Source organism: Aythya ferina, assembly GCF_964211825.1.
Source record: "Aythya ferina genome assembly, chromosome: 7".
Taxonomy (NCBI): Eukaryota; Metazoa; Chordata; class Aves; order Anseriformes; family Anatidae; genus Aythya; species Aythya ferina.
Window position 1 is genome coordinate 12817011 of NC_140302.1, and position 23049 is coordinate 12840059.

The window sequence follows — 23049 nt, forward strand, 5'->3', positions numbered from 1 at the left end:
AATGGGTGGATGCAGGGCGCTGAGGAAGGGTGGCTTTTAGCCCCCACTGCAGTGCACCTTCCATGCTGCTGCTGCGTTAACCCACCTGCAAGCACACATCTTTTCAGGAGGGCAGCACTGCGTTTCTTTCACAGGCTCGGAAGGGAAGAAAGGGTGAAAGACTGGGGAAGAAAATGCAGGCAGATTTTTGTCTGACCCTGCTGCTAATCCCCCCAAATTGGTGAGGGTATATTGATAGGGCCATGCAAGGTACTGCTTTGCTCCCCAAACCAAGAACTGTGCTTTTAACAGTGTGTAATCTAGTTCTGTATGGGTGAACTGGCAATGCCTTGCTGTGGCGCTACATGAATTTTACCAGCTAATCACCTGTCTCAGAGAACAATGTAATATGTCTCCAACCCAAAAAGTTATGACCATATGAGAGAAGAGTCTCCTCCAAAAAACTAGTCAGGGTCGTTTTCTGTCCCTTCCTCCACTACAACAAAGATAACAGCACAAGATTTTGGAACTATTAAAAAAAGAAAAAGAAAAAAAAAAAAAAAAAAAAAAAAAAAAAAGGAGGAATCTTTATGCTAAATCCTTCAAGAAAAATAAAAGCAAACATTCTTCTCAGACAAAACCTCAAATATTGCAACTCACACAAAAAAGCTTCTGCCATATATTTTTGGTGGTCAGCCATTGGCTTCCTTAACTACACTTTGTCATGAGTTGAAAATAAAAGCACTGATACTCACTGATTCGGGCCTCTGTAGGAAATGAGGGCCAGAAGCTGCAGCCACAGCCAGGTAGGATACCTCCCCATGGGGCATCCTGTGCTGCAGGCAGAACAGAGCAACTGCGAGCGCCTTGTCCACCAGAAGCCTCTGAGCTTCCAGACAGGATCAAACAAAATCGAGAATGTTCCATGAATGGTGGAAAACCCTGCCTTCCTCTTCAAAGAAATATGTCCTAGAGGTCTGGGTAAACCAGCACTATGTATAAATGAAGTTAGTGGTTTAACTGACAGAGCATCCATTACATAGACAAAAATGTCTCTTTAATACTGTAAGAAATGTAATTTGATATTCTTTTATCTTATTAAAATAATACAAATTCTCTATGTACAGAAACCGTCAGCTCTAGAAAACGGAACTGAGCAGTATCCCCCATTTGTCTCCACTTGATCTGAAGGCTTGTTCTTACAGCTGGAAGGTTAAATTGTTCTGCAAGTCACTTCATTCTTCATCCTCTGGGGTAGGATGGCCAAAAAGGGCACCAATTTGTGCCAGCCAAGGGCATGCTTTTTCTGAACCAGACAGTTGATAAGGAACTGGGATGAAATCCCAAAATTCATTTCCCTCAGGCCTCTAAAGAACCATGAGATGCATTAACTTTCACCACGGAGCGATGAGAGAGAGGGAGAAAGAGAGAGATTTAGGGGAAAAAAATAGCCACTACACACCCAGGCCAAGGCTGGATTATGACCAGCAGTTCTGCAGGGATTGATTCCTACTTCTGTTCCCTGGCCTATGAACTATCTTTATTTGACTTATTCCAAAATCATTTAATATAAAGGAAACATGGTGAGGAAAATCAGCTGTTTTCAGTACTAACTGTTCTTTCATCTCCTGCCAAAGCATCTGTATGGCTAGACTTGCAAACAAACACATTTTTACTGTTCTTTGCATTAAAACACATTCTAGATATCATAAACCTCTACTAATACGTAAGCAAACATGACAAAACATAATGGAGCTGCAGCTAAGAGGATGGAAAAAGATAAAAAGTTTAGAAATCTATACTAAGCCAGTACCACTCCCATGTGCTTTTTTTTTTTTTTTTTTTTTTTAAACCAGTTCCTTTGATTTAGGGTGTTTTGCATCCACTGCACACAGAATCTATGAACAGAGAAGTGCTGCACTCCCTCAAGAAAAAAAAAGCACGTGTCCCAGAGAAAAAGCAGTCAGGGAGATTCTTAACTTGGTTAATACAAATATAAAACGGAAACAGCAGGACTCTAGCCTTTAAATATTTCGTGGCCAAAGTAGCTGGCCAGAGAAAACTGCTCAGGCAACAGGGGAAAAACAGGTTGTGAACATAATTTTACTGCATCAGTGAAACTCTAGGCTGATGGTTCCTCAGAAAGGTGAAATGGAAAGTTTAGCTTTCAAGGTCTCCTCCCCACAAAAGGGCCAGGATATTCATCAGGAAGCAGGAAACTATAATGCTCAATACACCCTGCCACACAATACACAATGCTTTAGCAGTAATTATGTCCACCTTCAGCTTACCTGTTTTATGCACTGCAGCCGGTCATTGGTCTGCTGTATGTGCCTGTCCATAGAGTTCATTTTGATTGTCTCCACTTGGCTTCTACCTGAAAGCCATTAAAATCCCTCAATCTGCAAGACAAAAAGGACAATAAAGATCACTGAGCACAATCTGTGCACTTCTATCAGCTCTACAGCAAGTGTGACCCTGAGATTTACTTGAGATTTAACCTTACAGGTGATCCTGTGCAGACAAGGCCCCTGCTACAGAACTGCAACACAAACGGCACTAAAGCAATGCAGCAAAGCTGCCTGCAAGAAACTCCTGATTACGCTGCAAGATGAAAATAGCAATAATAACAATAATAATGATGATACTAATGACAGTCTAGGTTTTACAAGGCCAAAAACATGGGGATTTTTCCTCATTTTCCACTAGGAGAAAACACCTCCCGTAAATACTAAATGAATCAGGTACAGTATTATAAGGCCAAAAGGAACACAAAACATGTCTTTTCTTTTTTCTTAAATAATATGCAGGCTCTGGATTTGTATACTGAAAAAAAAAAATCAACAGGTACGCTTCGGACTGTCCTGTGATATTAAATCTAGTAGATCAATTTAACGACCCTGTGAAATGGCTGCGGCAACAGCGAGCCAGGGACTGGGATTCACGACGCAGCCAAGCCTCCCAGCAGGACCCCGTGTCTGAGAGAGAGGGGCCGGGTCTCCCACCAAGGGGCTGAGCAGCTCCTGCCTCCTGAAAAAATGGGTCTCCTATCTGTAGCTGAACAAGCTACTTGCTACTTCTGAATAAACATGTCCTCTGTTCTTCAGTCCCATCTCTACAAAGCTGCGCAGCCTGAGGCAAATTAAAGCTTCTCTATGACTTTAAAAAACAAACAAACTAGAAAATGGAAATGAAGGCTCAGAGTGGCATTAGGAGTCTGAATTCGTGTTGCTACAGCTGTAGGAAATCGTCAGATGAGCAATGGCAAGGAGTTAGGAGGATCTGCAGAGCACACCCGTGGTCCCCCAGGCCCCAGCTGTGCTCATCGTGCCGGCCTGCAGGCGGTACAGGCCGTCGGGACCGGCCCTGTCAGCGTAGCCACCAGCGCTTCTCCTGAGCCAGGTGCCTCACCACACCGTGTCACACCTCACACGTGGGGATAACGGGGTAATACTGTGTGCCTGCAGCTGGGAGCAATACCCAACGGCAGGGAGGAGGCCAGGCTGTGGGCATCACGCCGAGCACCTCACCCTTGTCCCAGGGCTCAGCTCTGCCACCCTGGAGGTAGGGATGGATGAAATTCCACTCAAGTTTGGACCAGGAGCAATGCACAGAAACAAAGCCGAGTGTAAGTGAGCGCCCTTGCCGCCTCTTCCCTCCCAGGCCTTCATCTGTCTTTTTCTATAGCAGTTCAACAGCAGATCATACAGAGAAAAGCCAACAACTAATCACCAGTGTCAGTCCATAATTCATATTACCAACCCCTCTGCACTGTAACTTCCATTTATTTATGTTTTAGGCAGAATCGCATGGGACTCCAGCCTGCACTTAATAAGCTGAGCAGATTTAAGTGCTTTTTCCTAGAACTCACTTCTCAGTGAGGGGCACAGAGATGCTTCGCACATACATATGTATACTCGCCTGTTTCAATCACTTTCCTGGCATCTATAATGGAAATGAAACCATAAATATTGCACACTGGAACATGAAACCAGGCTTTCCTTACAAATGCCCACATCCCTGTACTGCAACAGAGCGGCACAGTCCAAGTATCCTCCTGCTCAAGAACAAGCCGTGGGCACTGATTCACAAATCCTCATCCAAACCCTGTATTGATTTACAACTCTGTGCTAGCACAAGCAGGGTGCTGGGCTCACATGGGAACCATTCCCTCGCAAGCCTCTCCAAGGGCACCAAGCAGTTTTGTTATTCAGAGGGCTGGCCACAGCTCTCCTCTGAGAAGACAGCAAATTTTCCAGGTCCCTGTCGTGTCGGAGATGCTGGCCACTGCCACCTCTCATGACGCAGCATCTCCTGACAGCAAGCGCCTGTGGCACCCACTGCAGGAGGTTCCTGCTGGGAGACACGGCTGGTACTTGCACGGCTGCCATGGCCAGGCAGCCTGTGCGGCATGGCATCCCACGCACCCCACGTTTCTGAGCCTCACTGATAATGCTCCTCCATGGCTCCTGCCGGATTAGACTCAGGGAAAGAAATCTTCTCTGCTAGACAGCTAAATGAGATCTCACAACAGCAGCTCAGGCTCCTCATCTCCCCACTCCAGAGACAAGAGGGTTCAGCAAAGCACTCCTGTCAATAAATTGTAATACTTAGGAAACGGTAAAGGCTGTTTCACATACCGCTATTATCGTTTGATTATGCCACTGCCACCTTCTCCATAGCAAACACCATCCAAAGGTTCTTTAGTAAATGTAAATTGATATATTTTCTTAAAAGCAAGTAAGACAGTCTTATCTGCCTGTATATACCCAAACAAACCTCAGCAGTCGTGAAGTTTAATCTCTCAGTGGACAGCAGAGGTATTTATCAAGAGATAAGCTAGCCCAGACATGACACCACTTCAGCAGTGATCCATCTTACAAGCTGGGACACATTATCTGCATTTTAATTGACCATCAGGACAGATGGAGGAGAGCATGTTGAAAACAAACACGTACACATGCACATAGGATTTTTAGTGAAATATTTGAAGAAATGCAAACTGAAGCTTTTTTTTTTTTCTTCTAATAAACAAGTCGGGGTACTTGTGCTTAATGAACCAACAAGCAAAATACCATATTTCTGGTTGACTTTGTAACGCCATTTTTGTATTTTTTTGGCATCATCAATATAAACTCCTCACTAACATGCAGCCACATAAAGAAACAGGGAGCCAAGTTGAAAAGAGCATCTATCCCACGCAACAGATACATCGCCGTACTCTACACTGCCAGAAAACACAATTCTCAAGTAAAGCCATATACAGCAGTGCTCAGAGATGGGGCTAATCACATCAGGAGCTGCCTCTGGAGTTCCCAGCAAAATACTTTGGGGCTGGGAGACTGCAGAGAGATTTTACACAAAGAAATGATCGTAACTTGCCTTTGTGTACTGTCACTCACGCCAAGAATCTTACGCACTGATTCATGGACTGTATGTAAAATAATACCCCAATTCTGTGCCTTCTAGTTAACCGTAAGCAAAAATGAGGCTTGCTGTTAGCTACCTGAATGGCAGCCTGCCCTTGTATTTGTCCAAATTTTCATGTCTCCCACACGCAGAGGTTTCCTGAAGGCTGTTTGTGGAGGGGCAGGGTACAGACTGTCAAACAAGCTCACCTGGTAGCCAAGGGGAGCCCCCGCTCTCCTCCAGACAGGTCACTCAGTATCTTTTGTAAGCTGATCAAATCCAGCCTTGAAAATAGTTCTTCTTTCAACACCCGGTGGCTCCCACTGAAAAGCGCTCTCTGACTTACCCTTCCCTTGGCAGCCTGAAGCATTTCACTTCCATCCCACCGTGCACTTCTCACACCATTTGTGCTCTCTGGCTGTGCCTCCTCCCCTGCCCCAGCCCCATGCTGCCAGGCAGCCCCCATCCCTCCCCAGCCCAGTTCATCTGCCCTCTTCTTCTAAAGAGACACCCCTGCTCCCTCCATGCCCCTGACCAGGGCACGTTGGCTTGAACCAAACAACCCAAGCTGTAGGTAGGAGGGCTCACCTCACACAACGACACGAAGGCTTACTCTGCATTTGGAGGATCCCTCCTTATACACTCCAGACTCATTTTTACCTCTTTCTCAGACACATCACTGGAGCATCAAATAGGAAAATCCTTACAGTGACCATACTGGGCCTAAGTCATTTTTGCTATAATAAAAGCGGAGCTCATTAGTGGGAAACCATTATTATATGGAAATTATTCTTTCATAGTCCTCAGCTAGAATTAAAAGATTAAACCTGGAAAGTGAAAATTATCGTATGGATCTTAAGTTTTACCACGGCAGAATAAGTGTTTTGACACCGGATCATTTTGCCTGAAAGAAAAATATCAGCACAATTACATTTCCAGTAACTACACCTACTACAGTGATATGACCGCACACCGGTCCAGATCCCCATGGGCACATCCACATCCTGAAATTTCCAAAGTGCCTTTTCCGCTGATCTCATACTGTTTTGAAAGTAGCAGCAAGATCACCTTACTCGAAAATAATGGTGCTTAAGATACAGAAAGGCCGGCAGGGCAGAGTAAGAGCAGACTGGCACTCAGCTAAGTGCCGAGCGCTTATCAGGTCACGAGTGAAAATGACTTTGCCGGCTCTCCTGCTCACCCCTGGTGCATCGGCGTTAGAAAGCATGCAAAGATTCAGACACAGCAAGCGGCTCGAGGGACAGCAGGGGATGTTGCTGATCGGGATTAAGGGCTCTGACAGAACAGGATAGAGAAGGGAATTGTACGGGGTGCTTCCTAACAAATCCCCTCTGTTTTGTGCACACATTAGCCAGAAAGGTCGTCCACTACTGTTTTATATGCTAACTCCATCCAAAAGGATAAACAAAAAAGAAGTGTTCCCAGCACCTTCTGGTTATTCAGCAATAAAAAGCCCCATTCTTCTGCTGTCTTTTCTGAGGGAAAGACCCAATTTCCCTCGCTCTTAAAAAAAAAGTGAATTATTCTTTGCCTTCCTTCTTCCCTCCCCTCTAGCATGTGAGTTTATAGCCCTAGGCAGTAATTAAAGAGCCCTCATTTACATATTTATGATGTCTCAAAAATGGAGAATGTGTTTTTTTAAAGGAACAGATGTATCGACCTGTTAGACATTTTTTTTTTAACCCTAAGTGTGTATGGAATCCTTTTTTTTTTTTTTTTTTTTTGGTCAAACCATTACTACAAAGCACTCTCCAATATTAAAGAAGAATGAAATCATGTAGTGGCTGAAAGGGAATTTCACAAGCTTCTGCTACACTGTGTTGGCTGAAATTTCAAGCTACAGCTTGGCAAATACTCTGCCAGAAACTGGACTTCCAGTAACACATCTGTGAAGAGCAATTTAGTAAAACATGTTCTCTATCAGTCCTTCAAAAAAAAATCCAACATTTCAGCACTGTTTCAAAGTGCTGATGTTACAGAAAACATAACTCAACTTGAAAGTAAATACGATTTTAGTTCTGGGTTTGGATGCTCTGAGGAACACACCTGACAATGAGCAGCAGCGAGGCTGCTCCCCCTCTCGCCTGCCCCTTGCTTTCCTCCGTCCCATGAAGCAAAGGAGCTGGCAAACGACTTGTCACCTGCCGTCCTGAGCAAGAGGGCAACTTCTTGACAAATTGAGATCTTAGTGAACAATCTTAGCAAATCCTTGCCACCACAAAGCCATTTTGAGACTGGTGGACAGCCCACTTGGAAAGCCAAGAACATGCTAGTGCGTCTGGTGGTTAATAAACCATATGCCACTGGGCTACTTAAAGGCGTATGTCATTAAGTGACAGCTGACTGCAATCCCTTTGGTGCATCACGGGCTACTTTTAGATTTGGAAAGAGGGAGACGAACCAAGCGTTCGCTATGAAAAACAATTCCCAAAATAGTCCTTTTAAAAGTATAGAGGAACTACAAAGAGTAAAAGCGAAAGGAAACAAACACGTGAGTTCATTCTGTGCCTTGTATTGATTTTTCCCTTTCAGAGAGGCAAGGGAAGACCTTCTGCAGGAGATGTGCTGGGCAGGGAGCACAGCGGCGGTGGGAGACGCGCGGTGGCCAAGCACCCCGGCACCAAGGAACAGCACCAAGTGACCGGGTTTTAATTTCTATGCGGGTCAAGCACGTTGGCAGCCGCCCTGTGATTAACAGAATCTCATTCGGAGCCATTTGGAACCACTCGAAGAAAGAGGAGCAAGAAAATAGGAAAAAAAAAAAAAAAAAAAAAAAAAAAAAAAAAAAAAAAAAAAAAAAAAAAAAAAAAAAAAAAAGGTTGCAGGGTGAGGCATGGGGGCGGCCAGGGGCCGGAGCCCCGCGTCCTGCCGGCAGGGGGCGACAGCGGCCGCGACACCGCCCGGGCGGGCGGGGGCCATGTCGCGACCCCCTGAACCCCACCGTGAATGCGATAAGCCCAAAAAATCACCACAAAACGGGCAGCCCCCCCGGTGCCGAGCTGCCACGCCGCTCGCCACACTGGCACGGGCACCCCGTCACGCCTCACGGCGCAGGGAGCGGCCTCGGCGGAGCCGCGTTTGCAAAGAGCCTCCGAAATTGCTCGCTTCCTTCCAGGGATAAAAGCGCAAAAAGTTTAGTATTTATCCGTGACAACTGCTTTATTTCCCCTGCTAGGCAGAGTACCTGGGAAAAATAAAAATAATAATAATAATAAAGCAGCGCATAAAATGTCAGGTGAAAGGCCATTTTAATCATTAAACACTTGAAAAAGGAAGTCGTTCTCATAAAGCTTTATTTACCAGAAGCTGCTAAACAGCCACTGCGATCGGCTCTGAGCTATTAAAAGGGGCCAGATGTGAGACAAAGCAACGTTTGTTACGCTGGGTGATGAAGAATAGATATTTGTGCTGCGCTGCTCTCCATTGTTGCTCTACAAATGTGCAATAATCCCCAGCAGACTTTCTATCATCTCTGACTGTGCGAGGCAAGGCGAGTGTGTGTGTGTGTGTGTGTCTGTGTGTGTCTGTGTGTGTGTGTCTGTGTGTGCGTCTGTGTGCTGAGCGCACGCCGCCAGCGGGCACGGCTTCAGCGAGGTGGGAGCAGGGTCTGGGCCCTGATGGTGGCTGGGGCTGCGAGCGCTGCCTGCCTTTAAGGAGGCTTTTTCCACAGCTTTCCGTGTGCTTGGGAACGGTTTTAGATGCACAGCCCATTATATGCAGGCATGAACAGCCAGCCAGAAACACACAAAAGCTAACCCACACATGCTTTCGGAAAAAAAAAAAAAAGGCAGCATGACAGCTTGCATAAGCGAGCCTGCTGGACTCCTCTGGGAGGAGGAGCGGCGGTGCGCAGAAGTTGTTCAATCATGAAGCACATCTGCAGCCTGATTACAAAAGCCAAGGTGGCAGGGCTGGCTGGAAGCACACGCAGCGCTGTCATAAGACCTATGCTGAAAGTACAAAAATAAAAATAAGCCTCCAAGAGCGGGACCGCAGGCACGTAATGATTTTGCATCTCTGGCGCAGGAGAGTGCTCCCTCGGGTCTGGGCTAGTTGGTTGGCGGCCAGCGCTCAGCAGAAGGCACAGGAGCCGTCCTCCCCTGTGCTGGCAGCACGCCTCTCCGGCCGAAATAACTGGTTTCTGCAGACCCCGGAGAGCATCTGTGCTGCTCCCAGGTCCGGGTAATCACCCTGCTGCATGCTTGTATTACACGGTTAGTTTCCCTGCATCCCACCCAGCTCTGTCAGCTCGTTATCTATAGGGAGAGCAAGGGGGGAAAAGGCACACTGCAGTTTATAACAGCAAGAGGTAATAACACAAAATTAAAGGCACAAGTGCTGGGAAGTGCGCTCCTGGAGAGCCAGGGCTGCCAGAGCCGCCGCGGTGCTCTCGGAGGCTTTGCACACTCCGACACTGATCTGCGAGAACAAACACTGACAGCTCCACAGCAGCATCCACTGATGCAGGGGTTTATTAAATGTACTGTAGCTTGCAGGTAAGAAACGCTAATCCTCATTGGGACAGCTACAAGCAAATGAGGCATCCCTAAAAGCTTGCTGTGTTGCACTCCAATCATTTCATAACCCTTATCGCTCAAATAACACTGCTGAAAAAAAAAAAATCTAATGGAAAAATTGCAAATTCCTAAAATGAGAGGGAATCTAGCATCTCTTTGGGCTCAGTGCAGAGGAAATCAGGTGAGCATAAGAAGTGAAAAGGATTTGCATTCTGGCATGTGATGTGCACTTATTTACCTAACAGAAGCAGGCCCCTTTCAGAGGTTCCATTGTAAGGCGTAATGTATTTGTGGGAAGTTCTTTGTGTTTGCTTACAGAATGCTGCGAGAGGCACAAGGTGTTGCTAGCATCACCTGGCTTATATGCATCTTCAGGGCTGAGCACACAGTTGTTTACAAAGAATGTGTACAAACTATAAACCTTTTCTTGGTCCTGCCGGACAACATTCAGCTACAAAAGGAAGCTAAATGGCTTGGACACGTTCATCCAAGGTACTTGCTTCAAATCTGCACTATGAGCTATGAGCTATAGAAGACAGACTAATATTTTTCGAAGGTCCAGAGGAAACAGGAACAATCACATCTGTACACAGATGATCTCAGGAGAAGAAGAAAGATGGAGGGGAGATGGCACTAGCAGCAAATATTTTTTATCAATTTAACAATAAAGTATCAGAAAGTGAAGATGCTATTTTGTATTTGCCATGCTCTGATAACAACTCTCTTGAACCAGACAGCTGCTATGTAACAAACCTAGGTCAAAACCTCTTGGGCCACCCCAAAGAAAAGCTCCTAGCAAGAAACATCTCAAATACACTGTGAATTAGAAATGAGAAGGATTTGCATTCTGACACTGAATGCCCTCTTCCTTATCTGATGAAACTAGGCATGTCTTGGAAGTTGAACTGCAGCATTTGAAGGAACTTGCCAATTTCTTCTTGTGATACAGCATCCTCATGAGCTAAATTCCCCGACTTGCTGGCTTCAGGAAGAACATAACAATCCCCCATCCCCAAACTGCATTGCACCCAACACAGGAATGTAGATAGATTTGAACTTTTTTTTTTTCCCCAGCCAAGATTAGCATTGTGAAGAATGCATATATAATCAATTAAAGTGGTCTGCAATTTCTCTTTATAGCCTGTAAACATCAGATTTTTTCTCCTTTTCTTCAGCCCTGTGAGAACCAAAGAACTGCTCCCAAGACCAATAATTTCTGGTAAGCCACCAGGGAACGCATCACTCTTGGAGACACTCACTCAGGGAGAGGGAAGGAGAAGAGGAAGAAGAAAAGGATTACCTCAATTAACAAAGTCTCTGGAGAACAGAGCAACTCAACTGCTGCTTTGGGACACAGGCTCTAATAACTTTGATATCTACCATTATCCTGGTCTCTTCTGATGAAATTTAAGTAAAGATTTACCCAACTCCCCAGAACAGAAGCAAGATAAATTCCAGGAGGACCAGCAAAACCTATAAGGGCTAAATATAGCCAAAGAAAGAAGGTAGAAATTCAATGGCTGTGATTTTTTGTAGTCAAAGAAACAGAGCACTTGATGGCATCTGAATTTTATTTTCTGCACTGTTTTCAGAGTTTACGGAAATGCAGATTCTCTCAAACTCTCAACTTATGTTCAATTATGACAAGTTAGTCCTGTGTGCACACTTTTTTTTAAAAAATAAAGCAAAATTAAACTGAAGATATCAGACGTATCTAGACACAACAAAACTACATTTTTTGGTGAGCTCTATACTCTATTTTATCTTCATTTTAAGACAGCTGATCTGAGAGCCGTCCCATACTCATCCTTCTGGACCTGCAGAAAATGCATTAAACCTCAAGATATTTGGTTTCATTGAATTGCCCTGCAGACAAATGTCCAGTATTTCAAGTCTCTACCAATTCCTAAATGATAAGAAACATTTCTGACAGTCTCCGTAAAATGATTCAGACTGGATATGCAAAACAAATGACTCTATCCCTCAGGGAGAGGGGTTTTGTGCACCGTGCTACAGCACTGTGAACACAATATTGGCTTGAAATGCGACTGCCATGTACGTTAGTCTGAACAGTTAATACTCAAGCACCCCGAATGTGACCAAAAGGACAGATTCATTGCCTCTGGAACTTTTTTTTTTTTTTTTTTTTTTTTAGGAACTCCAGAAGTATTTTTTCTCATCCCATAGTTGATTTGAAAACAGTACAAATCCCAAAGTAGTTCCAACTGCAGCACCTTCACTCCAGGCAAGTCAAAGCTGCACACATGCATACTGTTTTACTATCTATACCATAGTTTTCGCTTTTCTTCTAAGTGCCCATAATTCCAGGGAAGCAGACACTCTTCTAGATACCTAGATCACAAAGCACTGCAGGAGCTTTACAGAGCAAAGTCTGCTGCCCTCAGGACAGATTTTCACTGAAACACCAGTAATCGCTGGCACTGCCGCCTTCTGTTTTCTCGCTATCTTATCGCTTGGGATGACCTTTTTATCTTTAAACTGGTCTGTGAGAATTGCCAGTGTCACAGACCTACTTAACAGACAAATAAAGAGAATTTTACATGTACCACACAATAAGTTTCACTCTAACAAGAACCTTAACAGATAATTTAGTTTTCAGAAGTCTGATGAATTCCATGTTAAAAGATGTCACCTGCTCTGTCCACAAATCTCTTGGGGTAATCAGGAACAGATTTCAGCAGCATTTCTTCTAAAAGCACAGGTCCCTGGTAGCCGTACTTCCATTGGGTCTCACTCACCCCAGGTCAGCAAATCCAGAACGGCATTTGGCAGAACACAACACAGACACCGAGCAGGTGTTTCAAAATCCTCTCAAGTATTTGAAAGCAGCAACTATGCAAATGCTAAATTGGGCTTGAACAAAAACAACTGAGAAGGAAAAGGCTAGGAATGGAGGTGGTAGCCCTGTTAAGGAGAGTAGGGCACGCTTCCTTGCACCACCACTGCTGTTTCCAGTGGAACAAGCCAGGAAGTGAGCTTCAAAAGCCTTGCCAGTGAAAATCGTCCTGAATGAACTGAAGCATGCCGACTTCCCATCTTTATTACAGACAATGTAAACAGAAATACTGTTCCTAATGAATTATTTACAGTGTGGTCCATAAATTAAGATACCTAGACTGTCTTGTGTTTTTCATACCACATCATTACTACAAGGTATCTGCCCAGAAGCTTTTTCCCATAACCGCAGGGCAAAGCCAGCCCTGCGAAGAGAGAGACCTGAGCTCTCCTCCTGACTAACAACCTCCCAGCGCTTCACTTCTCCAGCTCTTTTGGCTTTCCAATTACATCGAGAGCTCCTCAGGGCAGATGCTATCTCCACCAAATGCACATACAGTGTCTAACGCACAAATCACAATGCAAACTGGGGCTACAACATGCTAAATTAGCATAAACAATGAGAAGCGATAAAATAAAATCTTCGGTATAAGCACTACTGCAACATAAGGATAAAACATGCTATATATATCACTCTTCCTGGAATTTCAAGACAAATTCTAACATTCAGCTACACTTCCAGATATAGAATTAAATTAACCTGATAAACTTACACTATGCATCCAGATGACATTTGGATTAAAGTAGTTTAAGTCCAGATGGCATTTTCTTTTCGTCTACTCATATCCTTTCCTTATTTTTTGTTTAAATGCTTATTATGGCATGGCATAGCAGACCTCAAAAGGCTACATACTTTTCTTCTTTGTTCCCAGCGGCAACGCTACAGACTCGAGAGGTCAACTTTATAGCCTTCAAATTTTTCTGAACCCCTGCCTGATTAGACGTACTCTGGAGCTACTTTCATTCTGATCAAACATGACGTGCTGGTGACACGCATACAGAGCTGGCAGAGCAGTGCAGCAAAGCCTTCAGCAGGCACGAGGAGGTGCAACGTCTCATTTCAAACAACACGCAGCTCTTCCAAAAGGGAAACAAGACTCCCCTTTCAAAGATGCACATACAGCTGTGGCTGTACTTTGAAGGCAGACTGATATGCCACGTTCTCACTCTGATGAACTCAAGGAGAAACAAGTTGCTGTGACAATTTCAAAACATGCACAGAGCAAAACTGTTTCTGCTCAACTTCTCCATTCTTATCCTTAGCTCTTGATTTTTGTCATCCTTGAGTGGCTGCATTTTGGCACCTTTTTTCCCTTTTTGTTTTCCATGAGAAGGAATCCAGTTTGCGCACACATTTTTTAATGCCTTCAATAGCCCTGAAAACAACTTAGGGGGTCACATATATATCACCTAGCAATGTTGTGACCTATTTTCACTGACTATTCATATACATGTACAGCAACTTACACATCTGCTGCTCAGTACCTGCTTACATGATCACCAGTAATCTTCACAACCGCTTCGTAAAGCTGAGCAACAAAACTGTATGCTTTTCGGAAACATTAAATGGGGAAATGCCTCACTCAAATGTTGACTTTGGTCTAGGGAGCTGATGTTGCTCTTGACTATAGTTTTGATCGTCCAACCTGTTCTGCAGTGGAGAAGCACTGCAGGAGCCCTGCTGCAGGTTTTCCAGGTGGCTTGTCCAAGGTGACAACTTTGAACCCTTGACTTAAGCATCAGACAGTGACCTAACACCTTTGTCAGTTCTTCCTTGAATATAAGAAAACAAAGCAGCACTCTATGTTGTCCTATTATTTTTCTAGCTGGCGTTAGGAATAGAGATTCAATCTCTAAGAAGTATTAGAGCCAATCTGATTACTTCCTCATTTATATTCAAGTCTCTCAACCACCATTAGGGCCACAGGTTAGTTTATTGCTGTCACCCACGCAGACTCGCTGTATCAGGGCTCACCTCTTAGAATGCAATCTTCATTCTTTCCCCCTTGTTTTATTTTCTGCATATAGAAAGAATTAGTTTATGTTACCTGTAACTTAAGATTCTTTAGACCTCAATAATATAACGCAAGTGCTTTTAATAAATCCCACCTGCTTTCCTAATGGCCTGCATGCAAACTGCACTGCTTTACACAGCTACCTGAAGAAAACCGCTGCCTGGGCTAAGCAGCAAAGTTCCAGGAAGATTTCCAACAGGCCTGTGAAAATAAATCATCAGCGTAACGTTTTTTGAATGAGCCCTTTTTTTGTGGAAACCAACTGAGCTGTTATTTATAAGCCTTTGATTAAATTAGCACGCACGAATACATACATATGCACACATGCGCAGACATAGCAGGATGAAATGCTGGGGAAGGAGCGATCTCTATATAAGAACGCACACAAACATTTTCTTGCAAGGCTGAACAACAAATCTTAAGTGCTACAGTACGCATGAAAGAAATTCACACAAGTGATATTTAACAGATTTGTTTCAGAAACAAGGTTTTTATTCTGCAGTTTAATTCATCTATCATGCACCACATGCCTAGTTTGGGCCTTTTTTTTTTCTGAAAAAGAAAAAAACAAACAACACAACAACAACCAGGTATGAATAGCATACACTAAATTATAAAGGGAAAGCACTCAACACAAAAAGCATCCTTCAGCACCACTGAGGACCCACGTCTCAGCGAGGCACAGCCAGCCTCGTCCCTCTAAGCAAGCAGCGAGGACGTGCACAGAAGGCAGCCATTTAGGGCACTCACTCACAAGGAAAATATCAAAGTTGGAAGGTCACATAAATTGCTAGACATGGAGACAAGATCTGTCAAAAAGACAAACTACCTAACAATTTTAACCTATTGGCTAGAGCTGTCCATGTCAGCATAATGTTAACATACATTATAACCTCAGCACAAAAAAATCTGCGTGGATGGAAGAGGACAGAAGCACAACTCCCTCCCTTATCTTCTGTTTAGATAGCAACTCATTCTAACAGAGACTGAAGGAAATATTTGCTCACTGTTTTTCTTCCACTGACTCCAACATATTATAGCTATTTCAATTGAAAAGAAAAATATTAGCATGTTGAAAACATAACTGAGGATTCCTCTACAGATATAAATTTTATCGAAGCATCCGTCACAAGCTTCTCTACTTTTGGACAACGGTAGATTTTTGTTTATTTTTAAATAAAAGCTTTCCTGAATAGTCACCGAAATACTTAAAATAGAAAGATTGACGTTTGCAAGACAGGAAATTAACTTTCTGATATTCTATATTATCTGCATTTTCTCCAGCTATTACAACTCAATCATAATTAGGGAATTGCCCCTCTAAAAGATGTTTTAACTCCCCAGTTTCAGTATAATACTACCTCACTATTTTACTGATGCTGTGGCCATTACCGCTTTTCTAGGCCACATGATTCTTACTTGCCACCACAAAGCTCTGCTATTTTGCGATTTATTGCTTTTGTCGTATCTCCCCTGGCCTTATTTGGATCAGCGTTTGAGAGAAGGCCTTCGGGAAGGCCTGGAAGTATTCGTCAAGTTAGTAGGTGGGACTCTTCCCTGGGAGAGAGTATTAAGCTAAACTCCAGGGATACTTTCAGGGAATCCTGATATTATTATCCCCCAGGGTTTATGCATGAAATGTGACATTTGAGATTAGTGCAGAAATATCTGTTTGTACTGCCTAGAAGTGAACCTCCAAGAAGGCACTGCACATCATTTTCAGAAAGACACCTCCCACACAGCCTGATTTCCCTATTCAGCCACCAAAACAGAAGTCAGATGACTATAAAATTGAGCTGTTTCTCACATTAAACTCAAGAAACAGAACGCCTTACAATTTCCATTAACTTAAGACTCCATTCATAGTGTCTACTTCCCTTCGTGATGCCTAATTCAAATCCTACTTCCAGTATTTTTTTTTTTTTTCTTGGAGCATAACTCAGGATACTTATTTTTACCCATCCATTTTCGTATTAATTAACCTGTTGAGCAGCTGACCAGTGAAGAAAAAACAAAATCAGCAAACAGAAAACAAATTTTGCTGGAGTATTAATTTTTCTTTTCCTACATTTTCCTCTCCAAAACACCACACTACAAGGAGAAGCCAGTTCAGAAGGATGTGCAGTGGCAATGTATATTCCTCCCAGCTACTTAAGCAGCCAGAAGGTTTTCATGAGTACTAAGAGACGCACATAATTATGCCTGAATGATTACTTATCCAAAATGAAGAGCAACTGTGAAGCATCCATCACTCTGTTCCAGGTCAGAAGTTTTTAAGCTAACTATTAAAAAAAAAAAAAAAAAAAAAGGCAGAACATGGAGGAAGCAACAACCAATGTACTGAGTACCACGAATAGAGAGTGAATACACAAAGTGCTTGAGAATTCAGTGGGACCTGAACTGTTTTGTATTGCTGAACGGAAAAAAAAATTAGTTGGGTTCACCAAAGAGACATTAACAAAACATTAATTCACTTAGAAGATGCATTATACGTTTAGGGTAGCCATTTCCTGGTGACTGTGATATATACCCTGCTTTATTTCTTTTAACCAGACAATAAGCAGGATACACCCAAAAGCAGATCAAGCAGTTGAAGGAAACCATTCTGAAGCTCTGAATAACACACAACAGCATCTGATACATTTACAAGGTCTAGCTGGTGTATTTCATCACCTTCAGACTGTCCAACAGAAGAGCTCTAATACCCAGCCTTTCATGGCCTACAGGTAAATATCATCCCCAGAAGTACCCATTTCTACTTCCAGGCTGGCACAAAACAGAAAGGAGAGACCTTCAGGTCAGTGGGTACCTAAAATGCCTTCTGTGAATGTCACCTGAAGGCAGGAACCAATTTCATCAGTTCGTATTCTATGCTAAGGTCCCCACCGACACATACTTGGCAGGGCTGTTCAAGAAAGTGTATGTATTGGTGTTATATGATACTTCACGAAATCAGACCATCAAGATGCTTAAAAGTTCCCATTGCTTGCTTATGCCTCGTTCTTAATTGGTTTTGGTAGCACAACACAAATTCTCATCTTCCTCAAAAACAAACCAGCAGGACAAAGGTTAGGGTGGTTTGGCTCACTTTGCTTCACTGGATTGATATGAAGAAATGGACAAGAGCAGAAAGCTGAAACTAATACAAAGTAAAAATCAGCTGTTTTTGTCCTACCCTTATAGAGAGCAAAGCAAGGAAGGAATACTAACCAACTCCTAATCACAACCAGCGCAGTTAAAAGCTAAACAACCGCTCATTTTTAAATATGTCGTATAAGAAAACAATGAATGAGTTAGGTTTTAAACTTGTTCGTTCTTCAGGGAAAAGAAATAGCCAAGGTATTTAAAATTAAACAGGACATTCACAATTAATCTGTTTTTTAATTAACTTACTCTGCTGCTGTAAGTGATTCTGCATTTACTCTCATTCTTTAGAAAATTCCGAAGTGCTACTTCTGACCTGTGATTTACTGTTGCCGTACATCTTTATAAGCAGTACTTTAGTTTAAGTGGCAGTTGCATATTAATTACAAAGTTAATTATGTGCTATGTAATCATGCTGTAATTCATTAGTTTACTCCACAGTGTGAAAGGATAATGCTAAATGGAAGACCTGATGCAGAGTATTTTAGTAATTTACATTTTTGCATCAAATATTCAAAATATTAACCAAAAAAAGATTGTTTGCACTTAAGGGAGCCTACAAAAGGGCTCAACATGATTCTAACAATTATTCATAAACTCTTCTTGCTTAAAAAAGTTGGAGAAATTTTAGCAGGGTAAAATATATTTTCTAAAACCAAGAATACATCTTCCTGTTCCTCAGACCTGGGTAAAATATCAGAATCATTGACTGATTTCAAGCATCCAGATTTGATGCTTCTTGACATGGCCCATCCTTAAAAGACAAGTGTTCTGTGCTTTCTGGAATCATGTTTCTTTAAGATTTTTCAGCCTAAAAACCTAAACAAGGAGACATCCAGTAGTATAAACCACAATCTGTAGGCAAAGACTACAGGCTTTTATAATTTTTAATTATTGATGCTTTGCATAAAGTACCTATAACCAGATAATTTACTACTGGTTTCTGACCAAAATTTGCAGGAAAATGCAATTCCTGTTTGCTCAGGTCTCAAAATAAGCCTGTTGTTACAGCTCTGTTTCTCACACAAGAATCGAATGTAAATGTAAATATTTATTTTTAAGATAATGATTTTCAGTGTGAAATGAACAAGGCACAATACCATAAAGCTGTCTCTCTATCCCATGTTTAATTGTCACTGCAACTCTCCAACTCACTCTGATCAATAGCAATACAAAACTAAATTTTTACAAAGGTGCTCTTAGTCATGAAGAACTGCTTTTCAGCTTTCTGCTCCCCCCCTCCCCAAAGTAATTCCAGAATATCATGAATTGCTGTTTTGCAACTCCAGTTCTTCACAAATTGCAATCTTTTCTTCCACTAGCTATCACTGTGATGCAAAAGGATTCTCTTTGTGCAATGTTTAAGAGTCAACAGTTCTCAGTATTTCCTCATAAAACTAACACCATAAAACACATGATAAAGATCACATTAAAAATAATACAAGATCAGCTCAGTAACTTAAAGTTACAAATAAAAAAAATACTGCGCAAAAATCCTATATTTTTTCAGGGCATACTAGTTTTATATATGTTGAAGTTATTTTCATTTACTTACACACACAAGAAAGGCTACTTTAACTATTGATAACTGCAAAACCAAGATGAATCGTGAAGAGTTGTCAACCATGTTTTGACTTGACAGTCTTTATATTGGGAAGTCTGCATCAAAAAATCCAGGCATTTGTAGTGCTCCTGGAATTCTGTCCCATGGGCTATGCAAATAATTTGGGAAAAATAGCAAATATGTAATTTACATGAGAATTACGACAGTTATACTACTATGAGCATTTCCAGTCCTTACAGTTCTTAAGGTTTTGTCAGTAAGACATCATATGGACCTTAAAAAATAAATACAATGCACACAGATTAATTCAAGTTCTAGGGAACAAATAAATTAACGATATGGTACTACTGAAAATTTACAAATAACAAAATAGCATAATGCTTCACACTACAGCAATTTGAGCACTGCATAGAAGTACATAAGGTTTGATCAGGCTACTTAAAACTTTTTAAAACAGCAATTGAAGAAAATGCATATGCACCTGTTTTTTTGTTTTGTTTTTTTTAAAAAACTGAAATGTATGCAAAAACCTTTACATGCTTTGTAGCCTCAGCTAAAAATAAATAGTTCTCTTTCTTTAAGCATCGTGGTCATGGATTTTGCACTAAGAAATGTAGTTAAAAAATTAATTTCAAGCTCTGCTAGAAAAAGGAAACAATAAATATTTTGTCCAATATAGGAGGAAAAAGACAAATAAGTGGAAAAAGTAATTTTACTTTCAAAATTATACACAAGTACCACAACAGCTAAGAAAAATGAAAAGCATTTGTTCTTCCTTCTGAAACAGCCAGAAGACATTTAACTTTGTATGTAAGGTTAGTATTTGTTGAGCTGTGTAATTAATTTAAGTCTGTAGGGACTGGGTTATAGATCGTACAGATTTACTATCATCTTTGGCTGCTTCTGTTTTGGAACAGGTATCTCATCCATATATTGTTAGAAAGCACATGTCATGGAATAGACCCCCTTTTTATTTCATTATTTTACAGAATCCCAAAGCATTTTTAAATACACGATGATACACCTAAAACCCAACAACAATTAAAAAACTAATAAATTCAAAGCTCAAATTCTCCTTAACATTTTTGTCCACGGCAGAAAGTACTAGTCTTCCATTTCTATATGGTGGTGTAAAAAACATTGTAAGAACAAGTAAACTTTTTTAACAAAAAAACAACACATTTTAACAGAATATGGTTGACTCATCATGTTAGGTTGAGATTTCTGCAGAGAAAAGAAAACACCCCTACTACACACAAGAAATTTTTGGTTTTGTTAGTGATTTTTCTTCTACCCTAGCAAAAAGACCTAAAAAGGCTATGTAACAGAAGGGCTTTAGTCTAAGCTCATCATCCAGGTTCCTTCAATAGTCAATGGAGACAGGTACTTCCAGAGGGCAATCTGTCCCTTGCTAAGACAGATGTCAAAATAGGTGGGACAAATTGCTCTCTGGAGATGTCTATTTCTGTCCATTGATTATAGAGTGAGTCTAGATCAGTTCCTAAGAAACCAGAGCCTTCACTGACTTGGAGGAATACAGACTCTTTATACTGCACCATTTTTTAAAACAAAACTTTATTTCCTTCACACTTTTGGAAAGTGTGTTAATGGTATGCAACATTATTTTTAATCCTACACAGTCTGAAAAAGAACAACAAAAAAATCCTTGTTATATGATCCTTGATTTTTCACTACAAAAAGGAAGAGTAAAGTCTCTTATATAATTAATGGATGACCTATATGTTTTGTTGTAAATTCTACATGCTCATTAGTAAAATCTAATATACTCATTTCCAAGAATAGCCAGAAATAAACATGGTGAGGAGACCTTTACAGAGGCTTGAGTTTTGTAAGACATGGCTATTTTATGTAATATATTCAGTAATTTGTGTAAGCCCCCTTCCCTATACTAACATGTGCACACATACATGATTTTCATACACAATAAAATGGGAAGAATTTATCTTATTTGGAGGCCTAGCCAAGAGACTAATGAAGCTGCATTCAACTCCGTAATTCCTCCCATGTAAGCCTGGGAAACCCATATAGCCTTCCTATGCATTCGTTTAACAGCAGTGGCATAGGGATAACACATTTTCCTGGGGTGTTATGGGAATATATACACAAAAATTATGAACTGCTCAATTAGTCCAATCACACGGGTACATAAAAGTATCTGTATGAAGTATATTGTGAGGCTAGTGTTTTCTTCAATACATCTCTCTTAGCCATACACAAAGCCAATTTACAGAAGCTCACTTAGATGAATATCCTGAAAGAAAACAAGCCTACAAGTCCATCGTGATATATTACCACCTTTAATTATTAAAAAGCTTACAGGACCCTGAGATTACTTAGGCTCTTTTTCCTTATCAGAGAGTTTATTCTAGTGCAAATTTTTAAAGAGTGCACAAAGAACATTTCGCTGGGCAAGACCATTAGCACATTCCTGCTTGCCCTGGTATAGCCTTAATAGAGCAGAGTGCTACTGATTTACAACTTTGAAGGAGAACGGAATTGCAAATCTCTCACACACATCTTCCTTATCACCCTTCTAGGGACATGCAGGCATGTAATGAATTCCCAGGAACAGACAGGCCACCACCTCTCCTCACCTTGCCTAACATAACGCTTGCACTTCTAATTTGCTGGCGGATGGCTGCTTTGCCATCCTCCTGCATCCTTTCTGCTAAGCAGCTCACAGCTCGAGCAAAGGCAGCCTATGATATACCAACTGCTGTTTATAAAGCAGCCTTTAGCTCTGTACTGATTACCAACCACTAGGCAATCAAGATGATGCACTGTTTTACCTAATTATTGACATCTGGATGAGCTGTGTTATTAAACAAAAAAAGGCTCCATTGTTTAGCGGCTCCTAGCGAGTTGCAAATCTCAAGATTTGTTTCCAAAAAATCATGTATCCAGTAAATAGCATTCAAAACCAACTGTAACCCCTCAGCCACCACTTAAGACAACTGCAAACCTGGGTCTACTCCTGTCAGAGTTTAGCAGCTTGGTCTTGCTCTTACATTAAACTCCTCATTTAATTTCTTTTCTGCCCACTAAGAACAACTGGGGTTGTTATTGTTGTCCTTCCACCGAGTGTAACCACTACGAAGGAAGTATGAAGATCCTGCTCACTGCAAACCCAGCAGTTCAGACAGCATGCAGTGTGATAAGTCAGCAAAGAACTCCTTACCACTTCCCTTACAGATGTCTAAAACATAAATATAGTTAGCAACTCCAACTCAGATCTCAATTTTTGGGGGGAAAAAGAGTCACAAAATACCATATCCAAATCTTCCAGATCATGATGTCTCCACATACTTACACTTGCTGTCTTCTAAGGTTCAATTCTCTTCTTCCTGTGAAAGCATCCCTCAAGCCCTCCTTCCTTCCTTCCTGAGACAGTTTTCTTCCAGAGGTCCATCGGTCTCCATGCTCCTGGGGGTTCTCCAGCACCCCTCAGGCAGCTTGCCCCCGTACCAGCCCGGGCAGTGCAGTTGGCAGGAGACTTTTTTAATGTTAAAAACAGGAGTGCCCT

General features: G+C 41.8%; 1 protein-coding gene across 11 annotated transcripts in view; it reads right to left on the reverse strand.

Annotated features, from left to right (window-relative positions):
* ZMIZ1 (zinc finger MIZ-type containing 1) overlaps positions 1-23049 on the reverse strand; it is a 352041-nt gene that overhangs the window by 159128 nt on the left and 169864 nt on the right. For all 11 annotated transcript variants that reach the window (XM_084526374.1, XM_084526379.1, XM_084526380.1 and 8 more), the window contains one exon: positions 2271-2381. In XM_084526374.1, coding sequence (XP_084382500.1) covers positions 2271-2330 — 60 coding nt within the window. In that variant the 5' untranslated portion in view covers positions 2331-2381. The remainder of the gene's footprint in view (positions 1-2270; positions 2382-23049) is intronic.